Source organism: Bubalus bubalis, chromosome 11 (assembly GCF_019923935.1).
Source record: "Bubalus bubalis isolate 160015118507 breed Murrah chromosome 11, NDDB_SH_1, whole genome shotgun sequence".
In the NCBI taxonomy this organism is placed as follows: Eukaryota; Metazoa; Chordata; class Mammalia; order Artiodactyla; family Bovidae; genus Bubalus; species Bubalus bubalis.
The window spans coordinates 45,287,696-45,307,387 of NC_059167.1; the positions used below are offsets into that span (position 1 = coordinate 45,287,696).

Here is a 19,692-nt window from a genome sequence, read left to right on the forward strand (position 1 = left end):
CAATAATGTAGTAAAAACTGCATTATCCTTCAATAAATTATAAAATTTCCATCCAAATGACTGTGTTGGTAAACTGAAGCAAAAGGAAGCCTGGGAGATCTTACCTGTATAGTACGAATAAATGACACAGAAACTCTTTCTTCAAACTCATTAACCGGTGTATACAAATTCAACACTTTGACAATCTGGGGGAAATAAAATGATCAAAATTTTTAGCATATTATCAAATACATACATTCCAGGTACCTCTAATCAGGAAAACGAAAAGGATCTTTGCCTATTGTTTTCAATTCTACTCAGGGCTTGGTTAGGACAAGATGGGAGAGGGAGCTGTTCTGAAGGCACATTTACCTTTATTATTTAAATTTTTACAATAAAAGTGTATTAATAACCTCAGATATGCAGATGACACCACCCTTATGGCAGAGAGTGAAGAGGAACTCAAAAGCCTCTTGATGAAAGTGAAAGTGGAGAGTGAAAAAGTTGGCTTAAAGCTCAACATTCAGAAAATGAAGATCATGGCATCCGGTCCCATCACTTCATGGCAAATAGATGGGGAAACAGTGTCAGACTTTATTTTTCTGGGCTCCAAATCACTGCAGATGGTGATTGCAGCCATGAAATTAAAAGACGCTTACTCCTTGGAAGGAAAGTTATGACCAACTTAGATAGCATATTCAAAAGCAGAGACATTACTTTGCCCACAAAGGTCCGTCTAGTCAAGGCTATGGTTTTTCCTGTGGTCATGTATGGATGTGAGAGTTGGACTGTGAAGAAGTCTGAGCGCCGAAGAATTGATGCTTTTGAACTGTGGTGTTGGAGAAGACTCTTGAGAGTCCCTTGGACTGCAAGGAGATCCAACCAGTCCATTCTGAAGGAGATCAGCCCTGGGATTTCTTTGTAAGGAATGATGCTAAGGCTGAAACTCCAGTACTTTGGCCACCTCATGCGAAGAGTTGACTCATTGGAAAAGACTCTGATGCTGGGAGGGATTGGGGGCAGGAGGAGAAGGGGACGACAGAGGATGAGATGGCTGGATGGCATCACTGACTCGATGGACATGAGTCTGGGTGAACTCCGGGAGTTGGTGATGGACAGGGAGGCCTGGTGTGCTGCGATTCATGGGGTTACAAAAAGTCGGACACGACTGAGCGACTGAACTGAACTGAACTCTGAATATATATCTGTACATTTTAAGAAGCAATATAAATTTGAAAAATCATGAAAAGTAAAAGTACTCCCACTTTCATGCTCTCATTCTCTCAAAGTAACAATAGTTATCAGTATCCTGAGTATTCAGCTAATTACTTTCTATATATATTCTATGTGTAACCTATGTAAGATTTCTATGTTTTGAGATAAGTGATGAACATTTAAAAAAATCCAAAAGTCAGCACAAAAATAACTCGGCAAAAGAAAAGTGGGCATATTTATGCCTGTGCCTTGCCTCATGCTGTGGCCACTGTCCTCCAAGGCCCTTCCCATCTTTTCACTGCCTTAAACTCAAGACTTTCCCTGAATGATTAATTACTGATCCTCAGCAACATTTGGAGTCCTCCCACTAGCTTATTAGTGCTCAGGCTTAACTACCTACCAAGGGCCTAGCACCAGCCCTGGGTTTCCCTAGCTCTGTGGCCAGCTGTGCTAGGAGCTGGTCCCACCAAAACATGGGGCAGCAGAAACCAAAGGAAGCAGAGTGGGGCAGCCAACCAGGCCAGGGGCCAACCCTGCCCACTAGGGAGCCCACAGTAGAACTACTGTGGCCCTGTCACAACAGAAGGGCCTATACAGCCCACATAGCGGGTACTCCTGGGCACAGAGCTCTGGCGACCAGAGGGCAGCATGCTTCTGAGTCCCACAGGATGTTTCCTATATAAGGCCACTTCTTTAAGACTGGGAAATGTAACCAGCTGACTTAATGCATAGGGAAAAAAAAAATGGGGAAAAATGAGAAGACAGGAATATGTTTCAACCAAAGGAATGAGACATAACCTCAGAAGTACTAAATGAAGTGGAGATGAGCAATCCACCTGATAAAGAGTATAAGGTTATGATCATAAAGATGCTCACTGTACTCAGGGGAAGTAGGGATGAACTCACAAAGAGTTAGAAAATACACAGAACCAGAAAAAGCTGAATAATACAATAACTGAAATAAAAAAAGACACTGGAAGGCATCAACAGTAGCCTAAATGATACAAGTGAGTGGATGTGAGATGGAAGACAGTAGTGTAAATCAAATCACTGAAACTTTATAGAAAAAAGAATGAAAAGAAATAAGGATGGTTTTAAGAGACCTCTGGGACAACTTAAGTGATACTGAGAACAAACAGTTGGTTGCCAGAGGGGAGGGACAGGAGGCGTTCAAAATAGGTGAAGGGATTAAGAGGTACAAACCTCTAGTTATAAAGTAAATAAAGCATGAGGATATAATCTACAATATAAGGAATATGGTTTATAATATTGTAATAATCTTATATGGGGACATATGGTTGCTAGACTTATCATGGTTATCATTTCATAATGTATGCAAATGTCAAACCACTGAGTAGTATACCTGAGACTAACATCATATTATACATCAACCACATTTCAATTAAAAAAAGAATTATCTGTCTTAAATAGATAAGTCTAAAGAATCATTCAATTATCAAATAATATACAAGACTCTTTGGAGTTCAAGCTCCATAGGATGTATAGAATGTATACCCCATAAAAACAGAAACTTTGCCTTGTTCCTGGTTTTATCTGAGTGGCTGGAACGTTACACAGAAGAGTGTAGAGAATGGATAAATATTTACTGAATGTTGAATTGCATGAGTGTGACTAGTACTGAAATATACTTTGTGGTAAAATCTCCTGTCTTCAAGATCTACAGTACTGATATATATCATCTCTGACACAGATGAAGTTAGCTCAGAGACAAGAGCAATAGCTAGAAGCCTTGGTGACTTCCCTAAATGTTACCTTTGATGAATTTTATAATAGGGAAAGTTGCCTTACCTGGGCAGTAGTTAAAGCATTGCACATGGAACAAATGGCTTCTGCGTCATCATCTGTTTTCTTTTTCACTTGCAAAAGCTGAGCAGCCTGAATGAGAGGCTCCAGGGTTTCCTTAGCCCCACTGTTCATCAAATTCTTGTCACGCAGCCATTCTTCTAGTTGACTGACATTGTACCTATGTCAAAAAAGGGTTGAGGGGGATGCAAATTTACCGAAAATTATCATAAATGTCTTAATTTTTCTGTGCATGGCTTTGTTAGGAATTTCAGTTGAATTCTGTTTTTTAAATCATTAAAAATTTATCACTATAAATAATCAGGTTTATAATCATAATTATATGAGTGAGTATTATTCTAGAGACTATAATTCTCTTTAATGGAAAACAGAAATGTAGCCATAATAGCAAGTTATAAAATAAGGTGTGCTTAAAAAAAAATAGAACACGTAGTATGGCTGTGTCCTTATTAAACAGCAGAGCAGAAAACACCTTCCAGCTTTTTACAACTTGAGAGGAGAGAACTAATAATCCTCTAATTACTCTCTGTTCCTTACGTCAAACTCCAAGCTAGTGGATACAATAAGATCCCCACCTAGAGCCTGTGCTCTGACCCTTTTCAGGGAAGAGCCTGGATGATGAGGTAGTGGCCTGAGGAAGTTTAGGGATGTAGGCAAGAAGGGCCAGTGGGGGCATAGGAAGAGGCAGACAGAAAATATGGGGAGAGACACAGAAACTACACAGATGCTGAGGTTTTAAGAGGTGGCCAATCAGGTGACAGTGGTTTGCAAAACAGGAGTCAGATAAATGCATCCACAGTCAGGACTTAGTAATCAGGCCAAGAGGGGCTTCGTGGGTATAAACAGAGCGTGCAGAGAAATAAATTCAATGACTTGAGTGGAAAGCATTACCTTCTGACTGCTGTCTACAGTGGATATGAGTCAGAATGGAAAATTTGGAAAGAAGGTCAAATTTTCTAAGATTGAGTAACTATAGACTTTTAGAGGAGAAATACTTTCCCCCTGTCTTGGTGAATTTTCCAGCTGTTTTAAAATAAATTATTTGCCAAAAAAATAATTCTGTTATGTTTATAAGGTAATGCTGAGGAGCAATTGGACAAAACTGAGTGCAGCGTTTCTTAAAGCTGAGAGGGGCATACTTCAAACATCAGTAAAAGATTTACTCCCTCAAATGAGTTAACTTTACATGCAGCCGGGTTCCAACAAGCAGTGGCTGAAGGCCTGCTGGGAGCAACCACGAATGACAGTGGAGGAAGCTCAGTCAGGCAGGAGGAACGGCTCCATGCCCAGTCTGCCCTTACTGCCCACCTGGGGGTTTTCAGACGTCAGGTGCCCGGGCCTCACGTGCACCCCAGCACACAGTTAGGCAGCCTGAGAAGGCCATGACAGGTGTTGGAGTTCGCTCACCTGATCTGCATGCCTTTACTCCAGGAGCACATGTCCTTCCGCAAGAGGAGGTTGTTCAGGGTGACGGCCCCCACGATGTAGAACATCTGCTTGACCACCTGCTTGATCAATTCGGGGTCCATGCCGTGCTGACACATGACCGAGTGGAAGGAGTTGAGCTGTCGCAGGATGGAGTCCAGTGTGTAGGTACCCTCGTCAGCGATGCTGGAGGTTCGCTTTCTTAGCCCTGTGGGCTTCACCCCAGAGACACCCTGAATGGTTTCATGCTCCAGCATTCCGGAGACTAAAGGAGAAGTTCATACGTCAGAGAAGATTCTGATGGAAACACACGCACATGCACACACACACACGCACACACACACACACACACACAATTTAGGAAAATGATTTGAGCATCAAAATAGAAGGAAAAGGAACTACAAATAAAAGGGCATCTGGATTTTAAACTTAATGAAAGAATTATCCTTAAATGCAAAAATTTACCATGAAATTTTAATGGATTATTTTCTAAAATATGAAACAGTAGTCTTAATAGCACATGTGTAAAGTTTCTTGGGAGGATTTTTGAGAGAGAGGTTTTTAAGAGAGACGCAATTAGGGAAAAGATAAGCATTCTCCAGTAGTATCGAGCCTCAGAAGCAAACAAATCAAGCAGTAAGAAAAGCAGGAGACCAGGCAGTGGTCTTGGGAGCAGGCAGTCACATGGGGCTAGAGAGCTGGGCCCTTCCTTGCCCTGAGCTTCCTTCAACAGCTTCGCACAAAATCAGCAGCCTGCAAGTTTTACATGCCCTCTAATTCCAATTTCACACCTGCTACACTTTCCAAAGGAATATAGGAGGCATGATATGTACATGCATACCCAGAGTGAGTGCACACATATAAAGAGAGGTACATGGAATCTCATATACATAGACACACACGCTGATCAGTTGCTCATCCAATGAGAAACTGCAACTTTAAACCAAATTGCTTTTAATGATTCTACAGGGGCCATGAGATGAACAACTCAGCATGGAGTGTCTGAGCCCTGTTCTTGTTGCCATAGTAGCTTTCCAGCCCTGTTACTATAGCCTATCAGGTAATCTGCAAACCCTTCTCAGTCTCTTTAGTTTTAGTTGGGTCCCTAGAAAGTTCTCTGCAGTAATGCCCTCGATGAAAGTTTCAAGTGTTTTTGTTTTTGAAAACTGGACAAGATCTGAGATATGCTGCTGGATATAAAGCATAACCCAATCTTAAGAGAGAGGCATTACACATTAGAGAGGGAAACTATTAATAGATCCTGCCATTTCCATCACGTAGAAGCAGGGATTTTGCTGTGCCCCAGTTAGTCATGGCTGCGGTTCTGAGATTCCCCAGCTAATTTTGAGACTGAGTCTTACTACTTTACCTTCTCCACATGAATACATGCTCTGACATATGTGCCACGAGACAGACTTGGACGTCAGCAATGCCCTGGACTTACCGATCATTGGCTGAAGGATGTTCTCTAACACCCTCACGAGCTGCTGGTAGATCTGAATTGCCAAGTCACTGAGCACCTGCCGGTACTCAGCCAAGTCAAAATTGGTGAGGCAGTGTTCATTCTGGCGAGAGGTGTTGTGTTTCATAAAGCCCTAGAGCCATAATGCAGAGTTAATGACATACATGAAATAAAATGTCTTCTGTCTGTTTAACTCTCTCATTTGATCAACATCCTCATGCTCTTTTTTACCTTTCTCCTAAGAGTTCCCATCCAACCTCCACATAAGTGCCAGGATAATCCTTCCCAAATTCTGTGTGTTTGTTTCTATCACGTCCCTGCTTCCACTTCTTACTAGCATTTGAATAATATCTAAACTTGGCAGTCTAGCATTTAAGCCTTTCCACCAGCAATGTCAATGAAACAAGATAGGGGAACTCAATTTGAAAAAAAAATTAATGAGTGTTTTCACTTATGAAACAGCTGGTTTACTGCCAAACACTGAATTATGTACAATACCAATCTCTTAACTTCAGTTCATTAAATAGAGTCTTACTTATAAATTCCGTACCTGAAAGACATACATAATTTTCTTATAATTGGTCATTTCTACAGAGACTGGTGAATAAATAAAAAATCTTCCTTTATTATATTTTATGGTATTCATACAGGCTTCTCAGTCCAAGCTTAGAACAGAATCTTTTGATGGTATGTGGTAACACGGAAAGCCAACTGTACAGGCAGGTACTTTTACCTACTTGACGGATTCTGGCCACACTCAAGCATCTGCCTCTCTACAACTTACTTGACAACCTGGTCTAGAACTGGGGACTTAACAGGCCTTCGGGGGGATTCTGGTCTGTCTGTCCTGCCTGCTCAGGGGCCATATCTTATTCATACTGTATTTCCCATCATTTGCCAGGACAGTCTTCTGCTCCAAGCCTGTGAGTGCTCAGAAAGTGGCCACTGCTCAGCTTCTCTGCCTGTCCTGACAGCAAAGGATGGGGAGGCATGAAGGGCAGCATTTATGGGCACAAGCTCTTGAAGGTGGGCAGACCCAAAATCCTAGCTCAGCTCCTTATGGCTGAGAGGATGTGGGCAAAGTGATGAACTGCTTTGAGCCTTAGTTTCCTCATCTGTAAAACTGGGTTAGAATTCCGACCTCAAAGAGAAGTAAGAATTAAACAACATAATATATAGTGAGGGCTGTCTCATATATACTATGTAGCCATTAACAAATAATAATTATAAATATGTAGTTTTGAAATAGGAAGTCTATCAACTAACTGATGAACACATCACTATAAGCAAAAGCAAAACATATTTTTGGAAACATATTGAGATATCTTTTAACATGATCATTTTTAATGTATTATAGAAAGCTATAATGGATTCATTTCTTTAAACAGCTCCATATATCAATCCTTGAAAATCCCATTTTCACATCTTAACAAAAAGTTTCAGTGTGATAACTATTCAATGACCAATGCTCATTTTATTTTTGCTGTGCTTTCTCATAATACAAACTCTCAGAGCGAAGAAACTACGCCACTTCCGAAGTCAGTTTCATAAATAATGAATGTCAAATAGAGCTATAAACTGTCAAGCCACTTCTGAATTCAGGTTTCTAAATTAACAAATGACTAAACATTTTGTGCTTGAAATGTTTTCCTTAAAAAGTTCGGATAAAGTATAGCATGCTGTTTTGTAATCAAGGTTTTCTCACCTCTTCTCCACTGTACTGCTTTAAACAGTGCAAAAATCGGCATGTGTTAGAAAGCCAAAAGGAGACGGTTTCAAAATCATCACCTCTTTTCTAAAAGAGAGAATAAGCCTAAATTAGTTTTTTCCTTATGGAAATAAAAGCCTGAAAAAACTGAAGAGATACCAGAAGGCCCGTTTCCTTCACTTACCATTAACAACAATTAAAAAATCAATCACTTTACAGTTGTAAAGCCTCATGTTGCAGCTGCTATAGAATTCAACCACTGAATTCATTAGCTGTTACCTTGCTTGGATCTGTTTTCTTGCCATTAGAAAGGGATGCCCATTCATTACATTGATATTAGCTTAGTAGTCCCTTTAGGTAGAAAACAATTCACCAAGTCTAGCTTACCCAAACTTACTTCCCTGGGGGTTACTGAAGGGAATAAGAAAGGACTAAAGGTACAAAAGAGAATCACAAACACTGTGAAGCACTAAAACCCAGATTAGGTTAAAAATCTTGTCAGTGAATAAGATACAATTTCTGAGGAGCAAATCAGACATGGGATGGAGGGAGTCCTGTGCAGAGCACTGGACAGACTGGCTTTTCATCAGTACTGGGCCACATGCCAGACAACATCTCTAAATCAAAACAGGACACGAGACAAATGCACTTCAATTTAAAAAAAAGGATGTTCCAAGAGTGCTATGTTCAAGAAGCAACGCTTTTTACAGTTTTTAAATTATTTTACTTTTTTCTGAAGTCTTTATTGAATTCATTACAATATTGTTTCTATTTTATGTTTTGGTTTTTCTACTACAAGGCATGTGGGATCTTTGGTCCCTGACCAGGGATCAACCCACACCCTCTGCATTGGAAGGCGAACTCTTAACCACTGGAAAGTGGAAGTCTTAACCACCAGGGAAGTCCCAAGTAGCTACTCATTTTATATCTTTAAACAATCTGGTACAATAATTAGTCAAATTAGATAAATTTCTTCTTGTAATTAAGATGAGAGGGAGAAAACTTCATGATTTGGTTTTGCTGTCTTCATAGGCATTAACTTCAGAAGTAGTAAAATTCATAGTTTAATAAATGTAATATACCATCAATATACCAAAAATTACATGAGCTCCATTCAGAAGACATTCATCAATTTTTGAATGTTAAAATATTTAGAAACTCCACACTTTAGTAAGCACTGCAGAATGTAACCGCATAGAGTATCTGTGCAGTGGGGACTGAGAACTGGCATCAAAAGTTATGACCAGGGGCTGGGGAGAGTGTTTAATGGGTGCAGAGTTTCAGTTGAGGAAGATGAAAAAGTTCTGGAGATGATGATGGTGACGGTTATACAACAATATGAATGCACTTAATGCCACAGAACCGTGCACTGAAAAATGGTTAAAACTAAGAATAACGTTCACTGTTTTTCTAGGTTGTCAAAAGGATGATTATGCAACGTGACTCAGTGACTACTGAGTTATGTAGGGCTTTCTGTTCTATTATGTAACTTCGCTGCCTTTTCCAAGTGTTTCCTCTCTGATTAGTATCTATGTGTTGCTGCTCACATGAAACCAGGCATTTCAGGTAACAAGGAAAATTATGGGGTGAGCTGGAGAATAATGGGAAGAAAAGTCAGAAGAGAATTTTAAATATTTTATCAGACAGCTTTTTATATGAATGGGCTAGGTATTACTAAATATTTTTAACACCTATTTTAACTATAGCATCATATTCCCTGTATATATGAACTTCACTAAGTATTTTTAATTTAGTTCTAAGACAGACCTTAAAGCAGACTATTTCTATGAAGAAACTTCGTTTACTTCACAACTAAATGTAAGTATATTGAGTTAATTTTGATTATTGTTCAATCTGAGCCCTGTTTTCAAAGAAAGCACACAGACACATTACATAATGAGTATTTCCTATAATGGAAGGTATCAGTTAAGACTAAAATGTGGCCATAACTGGCAACTTAGATCATGTCTAATCCTTTGACTGTGTGGATCACAATAAACTGTGGAAAATTCTTCAAGAGATGGGAATACCAGACCACCCGACCTGCCTCTTGAGAAACCTCTATGCAGGTCAGGAAGCAACAGTTAGAACTGGACATGGAACAACAGACTGGTTCCAAACAGGAAAAGGAGTATGTCAAGGCTGTATATTGTCACCCTGCTTATTTAACTTATATGCAGAATACATCATGAGAAATGCTGGGCTGGAAGAAGCACAAGCTGGAATCAAGATTGCTGGGAGAAATATCAATAACCTCTGATATGCAGATGACACCACCCTTATGGCAGAAAGTGAAGAGGAACTAAAAAGCCTCTTGATGAAAGTGAAAGAGGAGAGTGAAAAAGTTGGCTTAAAGCTCAACATTCAGAAAACTAAGATCATGGCATCCGGTCCCATCACTTCATGGCAAACAGATGGGGAAACAGTGGAAACAGTGTCAGACTTTATTTTTTTGGGCTCCAAAATCACTGCACATGGTGATTGCAGCCATGAAATTAAAAGACGCTTATTCCTTGGAAGGAAAGTTATGACCAATCTGGATAGCATATTCAAAAGCAGAGACATTACTTTGCCAACAAAGGTCTGTCTAGTCAAGGCTATGGTTTTTCCTGTGGTCATGTATGGATATGAGAGTTGGACTGTGAAGAAAGCTGAGCGCCGAAGAATTGATGCTTTTGAACTGTGGTGTTGGAGAAGACTCTTGAGAGTCCCTTGGACTGCAAGAAGATCCAACCAGTCCATCCTAAAGGAGATCAGTCCTGGGATTTCTTTGGAAGGAATGATGCTAAAGCTGAAACTCCAGTACTTTGGCCACCTCATGTGAAGAGTTGACTCATTGGAAAAGACTCTGATGCTGGGAGGGATTGGGGGCAAGAGGAGAAGGGGACGACAGAGGATGAAATGGCTGGATGGCATCACCGACTCGATGGACTTGAGTTTGAGTGAACTCCGGGAGTTGGTGATGGACAGGGAGGCCTGGCGTGCTGCAATGCATGGGGTCGCAAAGATTCGGACACAACTGAGCGACTGAACTGAACTGAAGGATGGAAAAATACCTCTGTATTATACCTCTGTATAATAATATTCATTATGAGAAATTTGTTGAACATGAACTAACCTTTAATACTTTTTTGATGCTATTAATTGTTGATGTTAGCAACGACCTTACTTTCTGATCATCATTCAGGTAGTCAGCGTGTCGAACACACATAAACAGGATATACGCTGGTAACCCTGGAATCAAATTGACTGCTACACCACGTGGCTTCAGTTCTAAAAAAAAAAGAGGAAAAACAGTCTTACATAACTTTGAAAGTCTTCATAAGGAATGCTTTTTGACATATAAAAGCACAGTTCTCATGTAACAGTTCAATCATTCAGGGTAAATAGGTCATGTTTTTAAAAAAGCATATTTTAGAGTAGATGATTTCTTGACTGTAGGGACATGAGAATCTTAGTTGCTTACACAATGACAACTCTCAAATGTCTATCTTCTGCTCCGACTTTTCCTTTGAATCTAGGCTCATGTAACAAGTGGCTTTTGACATCTCTGCTCAGGCCTGTCCCCCAGAGCCCATCTCCCATGGAACCTGCTCTTCCAGGAGTTGTCCCATCTCAGTAAGTGGCAGTCTCTGCCTTCTAGTTTCTCAGGATATAAACCTTGTCATCATCTTTGTCTTCTTTCCTTTTCTCACATCACACATCTAATCCATCAACAAATCCTGTTGGCTCTACACATAAGACATGTCCAGAATAACCCTGCTACTTCTCTACCAGCTCCCCTAGTCTAGGCTGCCACCATCTTCTCCTGGAACCCAGTGAGAGCTTCCCAACTGGTCTCCCTGATTCACGCCTCGCTCCTCAGTAGTACACTTTCCACTTAACAACCAGAGTAATTCTATAAGAAAATGTAGTCAGATCATGTCACTCTTGTTCTGAAAATCTTCCAAGTAGCTTCTCATCTCACTCATTTGTAAAACCCGAAATCCTCACCATGGCTGTGTGATCTGGCCTGCTCCTGTTTCCAGCTCACTATGCTCCCCCATTAAATGGGTCTTCTTGTTGCTGGGTGACGACGCCAGGCATATGCCCACCCTAAGGCTTTCTGTCTGGAATGTTCTTTTCTCAGCTATCAGCAGGACTCGCTTCCTTACTTCCTTTGGTCTCTATCCAAAGGAGATCACCTTGTCAAAGAGGCCCTTCCTAACAACTTTATATAAATTCGTACACCTGCCTTCACTGTTTATCTTTCTCACCCCCTTATTTGTTTTTATCTACCTCCCCCCACCCCATGGAATATAAACTCTTTGAGAATAGACTTTGTTCATTACCCAATACCTAGAAAATGCTTAGCACACAGTAGGAATGCCCCAAACGTTTATTGAATTGATGAATCTTTTTTAATTCTATGCTTAAAAACCAGTGGCTTCTTACCATTTTTTCAAAATGAAGATCACACTGAAACCTAAGTGCCTCTGCATCTATATATAGTTCCAAGTTTAACACCGTGAACTCTAGGAACATTAAACCACTGCCGATCACACTGCTGCCACCCTGGCACCTGGGGGGAGGAATGCTCTGCAAAGGCTGAAAGGAGAGGCTTGTAAGTGTTTTGATCTCACAACTTATGGGCTGCATACACTCCTGAACTATTTCCCATGCTCCCCTAAAAAGTCTTCTTGCAGAGCCAGTGGGCTCATGCTGCTGCTGCTAAGTTGCTTCAGTCGTGTCCGACTCTGTGCGACCCCATAGACAGCAGCCCACCAGGCTCCCCCGTCCCTGGGATTCTCCAGGCAAGAACACTGGAGTGGGTTGCCATTTCCTTCTCCAGTGCATGAAAGTGAAAAGTGAAAGTGAAGTCGCTCAGTCGTGTCTGACTCTAGCGACCCCATGGACTGCAGCCTACCAGGCTCCTCCGTCCATGGGATTTTCCAGGCAAGAGTACTGGAGTGGGGTGCCATCACCTTCTCCAAGTGGGCTCATACCCAGACTCAAAGGCCTTCTGCTGCTCTGAAGGGCTTCTTCTATTCCCATCTCCATTGTCCAGTCAGTCCTCCCTTTCCACTGCTGGAATCTTTTCCTTAATTCTGTTCCTTCCTACTATTAAACTGTTTTTCCTGACATATTTAGTCATATACCTTCCTAGGGAAATAAGGAACAAGAAAAATTCAGGGACTTAAATGGCCTAAGGCAGTGGTGTTCAACTGCAGCTAGCTACACGTCAGAATCCCTTCCTTGAGAGATAAAAAAAAAGAACTAGGGACATGGCCAGGTTCTTTCCTCTAGACATTCTGATGTAATTAGTCTGCAGTGGGGAACATATATCAACACTTTTCAAAAGCTTCCTGGGTTATTATAATGGGCAACAGGAGCTGAGAAGACCTCACGTGACCCTAACAGGCAGTCCTTGCTGGTGTCCTTGTAGGGTGACTGACAGCCATGATGGGCTCAGAATGCTGTGGCAGTGTTGCACACAGCACGCAAGGCTGACTAAAGAAACCAGCGTGAATATTTAATAAATGAGTGACTAATCTCTCCCACCACTGACGCGCACCAGAAAGACCTTTCAAAATACTTGCCCAGAATCAGGTTCTTCACAAGTTTTTGCTCATCCTCCTTCTTGTATTCCAGCATTCCTTGGAAATCCTTTTCCTTCCTGGGAATGTTGACTGGACGAATGGGTTCATCAATGATTTGTCCCGGCGATATGTTCTCCATCTGGCCCACTTCATTAGAAACAAAAAGAAGAAAAATGTTTTCCAGGTAGAAAAGATGAGTGGTTTCATGTTCCTATTAATTTTAAGTGAATTCTGTAACAATAGAAACGTGCCATATTTGCCACTTAATTGCCCCTTCTTCTTTATTATTATTATTTTTTTTAGTTCTACCAGTTTATTGCTACCAACCCATCACCCTCCACCCTCATGCACACATGCTCAGTCATGTAACCCCATGGACTGCAGCCCGCCAGGCTCCTCTGTCCATGGACTTTTCCAGGCAAGAATACTGGAGTGGGTTGCCATTTCCTTCTCCAATTTGCCCCTTCTTTAAATAATTTTTTTTTTTTGGTAAAACTGGACGGACAGATGGTAAAATTATATGTTAATGTCACTCTGACAACAACTAGTACTAATATCAACATCAAGAATCTTACTTGATTCAAAAGCATCTTTTTGTAATACATTTTATTTTGTAATAAGATTAAATGTCCCCAAAGTAAGTGGCTTAACTTCTTAGTTAACTAATCAGTATCAATCATAAATGTCTAAATATATTCAGACTTTTAATTCATAGAAGGAAATTCAATATTCTATAGAGGCACCCCTCATTCCTGAAGAAACCATGAGCAGATAATACAACCTGTATTTAATATGTGTGTGTGTGTGTGTGTGCGCACGCACGCTCAGTTGTGTTTGACTCTTTGTGACCCCATGGACTATAGTCTGCCGGGCTCCTCTGCTCAAGGGATTTTCCAAGCAAGAATACTGGAGTGGGTTGCCATTTCCTTTTCCAAGGGATCTTCCAGACCCAGGGATTGAACCCATATCTCCCGCACTACCAGGAGGATTCTTAACCACTGAGCCACCTGGGGAAGCCTCTGTATTTAATATTAAAATAATTGCCTAAATTTATTCATTTTTTTGTTTGTTTGTTTTTAGTAAAGTGTTAAAAATCATACCACAGAATTGCAACCAAAAAAGTACAACCACTGGTGAACAACCCTTTCAGATGTTAAAAGTAATCACCATTGTTGATGGCAGCTGTGAGAAAAGAACTCGGGGTTAAAAGAAAAGTCTCCAATTTCATCTCATCTGGGAAATGCAAGGGAACACGAGTTACAACAGTGTTTGTGGAGCTAAATGCTAGCAAGCATATTTTTAATTCTCTTATCTATAGGAAGAGGAGCAGTTAAGACATCTATTTAAGTGCAGATTAAGTTTGAGTTCAGAGACTGTTGGCAAACAAAATGCAGATCAGATGCATTAGAAAGTTCTATCTTGCTCAGTCCTCAAGGTATCAGTAGTGCTTCTCCTGTCACTCTGGGCAATTTCCTGTGTTAGTTCTGGGAAGCCAGTTCAACAGCACAAGGTTATCACAGAGAACACCAGTACCTGCCAGTGCTCTTGCTCGTGTGGCAGAGAGCCTGGTGACACCTCGTCCACCTCATGCTGCAGCATCACACATCGGGGCTATCAGCGCTGAAAATCACCACTGTCTATCAACATTATGATATTTAAAGAGCCATCATACTGTAATTGGACAAATCAGGGCTGTGGCCACTTTCCATAACCTAGTGTTTCAGACGTATGATACAGTCTGGAACCACAGGACTAATGGAAAAATGCATGCATCTTCACAAGAGATATGAGATTCAAGCTATTTAATTTTACATAAATTATTTCTGGAGACAGTTTAAACACAACACCAGGGGGATCTCAGAATCAGCATACAATGGCCCTCACAGCTCCTGTATATGTTCTGTATGTAAAACAAAATAATAGAATCCCTGCCATCTATGAACTAGTTGCTTTGAGCCACAGGAACAATTCTATGAGGGGAAACTGGAGGGAAACACATTCAACGTATTGATATTAAGTTTATCAACACATGCACATATGTGGACTCTGAATAACTCAATACATTTTAAACCTATCAATTTTTATCATATTTGATTACAACGTATAGTATTATTTTATATAACACCAAGGAAGGAAAAATACTGCCAATTAAACTACAACCTAACAACTGCTATAAGATACATCATAATTTCAGAGATGTTAAAATGTGAAAAATTGTGTGCCTCAGAATTTATGAAATATAGTGAATATTTTAACTAAGAGATTACATGTTTTAAAAGAAATCTTCACTTTCCTTTCATATATCTCTAAAGAAGATATTTTTGGTTCTGTACAAAAATGCCAGAGATAAAATTTGCCATATTTTCATTAAAATTTTCTATGTCTTTGAATTCTTGTCAGAGATTAGAGTCTTTACAAAAACCCAGAGATAAAATATAGGCATCAGCTCAACATAACCTTGATTTATTTAACAAATCATATATTAATTAAAATGTCAACCCTTATGTAGTATCAGGAAAATATAAAGTCTGAAAGAGAGAAGCCAGAATACCACACAGTTTTTAAAGACTCAAGGGATGCTGGGGGTCATTTAGCCCAATGCTCCATCTAATACAGACATCTTTATAGAAAGATCTGAAGCAATACCTATTTTTATCATCTAGATTATTTATACTTGAGAGAAAAACATTCCTGAACCTTTTTATCCTAGAAAAAGAAAGGAAATTGGAAGATTTTTTTCCCCCTCACTTTTGGTACAGGGAAGACCTTGATCTCAGGTTTAACTGAGACAGTCAAATGAATTACTATAAGAAGAAAGAATCTGTTGAGAAATACAACACAAAGGAGAGAAGTCAGTGGTCTTCAGAAGGCATGGATTCTAGTTCCACTTTGGCCACTAAGTGGCTGAGACTTTGGAAGTCATGGTTTCTGGGTCTCAGCTCTGTTCTCCTATGAAGTAATTAACTGATTTCTAGAATTCTTTTAGGTCTAAATTCATTGACTTTATGAAAATTGAGATGGAACACCCACTCCTGCATTAAAATATAGCACAAAGCACATCAAACTTTGAAACACTCTTGATTTAGATATATAATTTCTGCTAAAATTAGGTATGTTGGCCTTAAAAAAAGTCTTAGATGGTGTCTTAAAATGTCTCTTTAATTAAGTGTAGCCCATAGGAGGAGGTAAGTCTTGCTATTTTCAACGAGAAGAATTTAAGTACATTATTATATATTTAGAAAAAAATAAGAAAACTTTTAGCTATTAGAAGGTGCTTTGCTATACAAAGTTATCAGTGTTTTCTACACACTGTGGGGATGAGACAACAGGAGACAAATGTGTGGGAAGAGCTTGTAGCCTTTATGCTCTGCCTTGGGGAAGGGAAGGACACTGCCCTCAGTAAGTGCTCAAGACACATAAGCCAATTTCATCTTATTCTGTAGACATGTATCATTTAACTCAGTTTTTAAGACTATCATGTCTTTTTTGTTTAATCTATGAATTGCCTTCTCAAATGTCCTTATAGATTTAAGAATACAATTGGCAGGACAGTTTAACTGATGAGGTTGAATTCTGATTGATAATGGCTTAAAATCACTAACATCATGAAATAGTCTCATGTATCCCTTTAAGTAAAAATATACATATCAAAGAAAGCTAAGTAAAAATGTAAAATAAGTGATTTTTCTATTTATCAAAAGTTACTAACATATGGTAAATGAATCATTAGGAGCTTAAAAAATAATTTTACAAGTTAATACCCTTAAAATCAGTTTCTTTAAAGCAGATACTCTGCTGTCTAATTATCATCTTATGATATAATTAATGCAGAGTTAAGTGCAGAAAGGTTTTCTGAATAAAGATTTTTTTAAAGTTCTACCAATAGACATTACAGCCCATGTATGTGATTTGGAGGTTCAAAATTTTAATTGATGAATCACATAATGCTAAAGGATTATATAATAAAATACAACTATAAAGTAATCTATCTGCTATCTAAACAAATATTTCAGTATTTGTACATGGGAGGGAATATTATCCTCTTCAAAGTAAATATCCATGTTGCTGTTCTAAATATTTCTGACACTTATGTACACATTCAACAAACATTAATGGAATGATTGTGACAGGTCAGACAATATGGTAGGTGCTGTGAAAACAAGGGGAAATAAGAGATGGTCACCATGCTCAAAAAGATCACAATCCATTGAGGAAGCCAGTTATCAGACAGAAAATTTGCTAAAAACATGACAGTGAAAACCACAAAGGTGGGAGGTGAACTGTGGTACCACAGAGGGTACAGCTGTAGGGTCTGTCTGAACGATCAGGAAAGGCTGCTCTTGAGCATGTGACATATAACTCTGGTCTCAAAGGATAAGCAGGCCTTGACTGAGAGAAGTGGGAAGATCAAACAGGTGGAAGAGTTATGGCAGGCCTGGCATGTTGGAGGAATGAAAGCCAGACAGTCAATCCTGGCAGATTCTTTTGAACATTCCCAGTGATGGGGAATGTTCACCCTTTGAGCAGAGCAAAAATCATTCAGTGACAATGACAGAATAGATGGGCAGTCAGACTGCACAGCATCATTTCTGGTCAAAATGGTAATAGCTTGCATAGGTCTGAAGGCAATTCCAAAGAGGGGCTCAAAATCTCTAGAACAATGAGATCGTTGCTGGAATAAGCTTACAATGTGGCTTTAGCCCTGTTCACTGCTACATCCCTGGCACCTACTTACTGAAGGAACAAACACTCACCCACAAGAATCGTTTGTATATAATAAAAACTGATATCTGATTCTTTCTCAAGGTGTTTTCCCATTATCATCATATATAAATCTTGTTTTATAGAATCTCCTTTATAACTACAATTCATTTTTTCTTATTTACTTCTCTTTTTGTTCTCCATTTGATGGTAAGTTCTTTGAGGACAGACTCTGTCTTACTCATCTTAGTATCCCTAATACTAAGAATAACAGTAATAAAAATAAGTTGTAGATAGCATTTACTATGTGTCAGGAACCGTACTAAATTCATTCCACATATTAATTAATTTAATCATTACAACCATGTCAGGTAGATATCATTATCATTCCCATTTAACAGGTGGGAATAGTGAGGAATAGACAGGTTCAGTAACTTGCCTAATATCAGATGACTAATAGTGGAAGATCCAGTATTTAAACCCAAGAAACTTGGCTACAGAATCCACACTCTTAACTGATATGCAATATTGCCTAGCACAGTACCTAATGGCATATAGAAGACAGCCATTAGATGTTTATTTAATGAATTCTCTTTGTAAGTTAGTACTACCATGAAAAGAACATTTTTCCCCACACAGCAATGAAGATTTCTACTCCACGGAGGCCAGGTTTGCTGAAACTCATTTTTGTTATTGTTCCTAATATTCACACACAAATTAAGCCACACTCTTAAGCCACTAGGATAGTACATAAAACCAAGGTTCAGCAACTGTCATAAAAACATGTTTAAATACCTTCTAGTTCACCAATTTTTTTGGCAAATACTTTCAGTTGTTTTTTCAGTTTCCGGACAGTCTTATCTTGTTTTTCGAGTTGTTCCATCAAATCCTAAAGATCAAAATGAGAAATATAACAGAAAGATCAAAATAAACCATCTAAAATGCAGAGAAGGAAAGCAGACACAAAGTTACAGAAACAGTACTTAGTTTTACATAAAAAGTTAGTTTTACATAAAAGCTCCATAAAAGCTCATTGGTGGAGCCCCACCTGGCTAAAACTGGCAGGCAATAGGAAAGGCAGCTATAATAAAAGCAAATGTTAAAATATACAGTGCAGTAACTCCTTTACAGCGTGATGGACAGCAGGCTCACTATGGAGTGAGTAGACTCCAGTAGACTCTGTGGGGGCAAAACAATTAAATGCTCATAAAATGTACTGCTATTTCAGTAGAAAGTTTTTCATTTAAAGGGGGAATAAGCAAGGTAAATTTTGATGAATGCATACAGTTTTGTGTGAAGCTTTAAGGATGGTTGAACTTAGGGGCTTTTAACTGACATCTACGTGTGTGAAGCACTGTCTCTATGAGTTAGTTCCACCCTTTGGAGAGGCTAAAACTAGTCCTGTAACTTAAGAAAAGTTAAAAGGTTTTGGGAATTAAAAGGTAAGTTAAAAAATAACCACAGAGAACAGTACAGAGTGGTTAACAGACTAAGTGGCAGTTAGATAAAACATCCATAGAAATCTCCTGGGTAATATAATTTTGCTGATAGGGAAAAAAGGGGATAATTCCATATGATTTGTGCAAAAAAAGAAAACAAAAGCAGTACATTCATGGGCAGGGGTTGAAAAAAAAAAGGTGTGATACTTGGCTCCCTAATCAAGAATTCTTTCAAATGACAGGCAGAGACAAACAATCAATAATTAAGAAGAAAAGTGGGCAACAGCAAACCAGGAGCTTCAAGTGGAAATAAAGCAATGATTTAAGAGGTTTGTGGTTGTTATTCAGGATATGGATTTT

The 19,692-nt window shown here is 39.3% G+C and overlaps 1 protein-coding gene across 8 annotated transcripts in view; it reads right to left on the reverse strand.

Moving 5' to 3' along the window:
- MYO5A (myosin VA) overlaps window positions 1–19,692 on the reverse strand; it is a 205,588-nt gene that overhangs the window by 6,549 nt on the left and 179,347 nt on the right. For all 8 annotated transcript variants that reach the window (XM_025295614.3, XM_025295612.3, XM_025295607.3 and 5 more), the window contains 8 exons: window positions 18,689–18,782; window positions 13,193–13,339; window positions 10,732–10,886; window positions 7,611–7,700; window positions 5,888–6,038; window positions 4,426–4,708; window positions 3,004–3,178; window positions 105–185 (listed from right to left, as the gene is read on the reverse strand). In XM_025295614.3, the coding sequence (XP_025151399.1) occupies window positions 105–185; window positions 3,004–3,178; window positions 4,426–4,708; window positions 5,888–6,038; window positions 7,611–7,700; window positions 10,732–10,886; window positions 13,193–13,339; window positions 18,689–18,782 (1,176 nt within the window). The remainder of the gene's footprint in view (window positions 1–104; window positions 186–3,003; window positions 3,179–4,425; window positions 4,709–5,887; window positions 6,039–7,610; window positions 7,701–10,731; window positions 10,887–13,192; window positions 13,340–18,688; window positions 18,783–19,692) is intronic.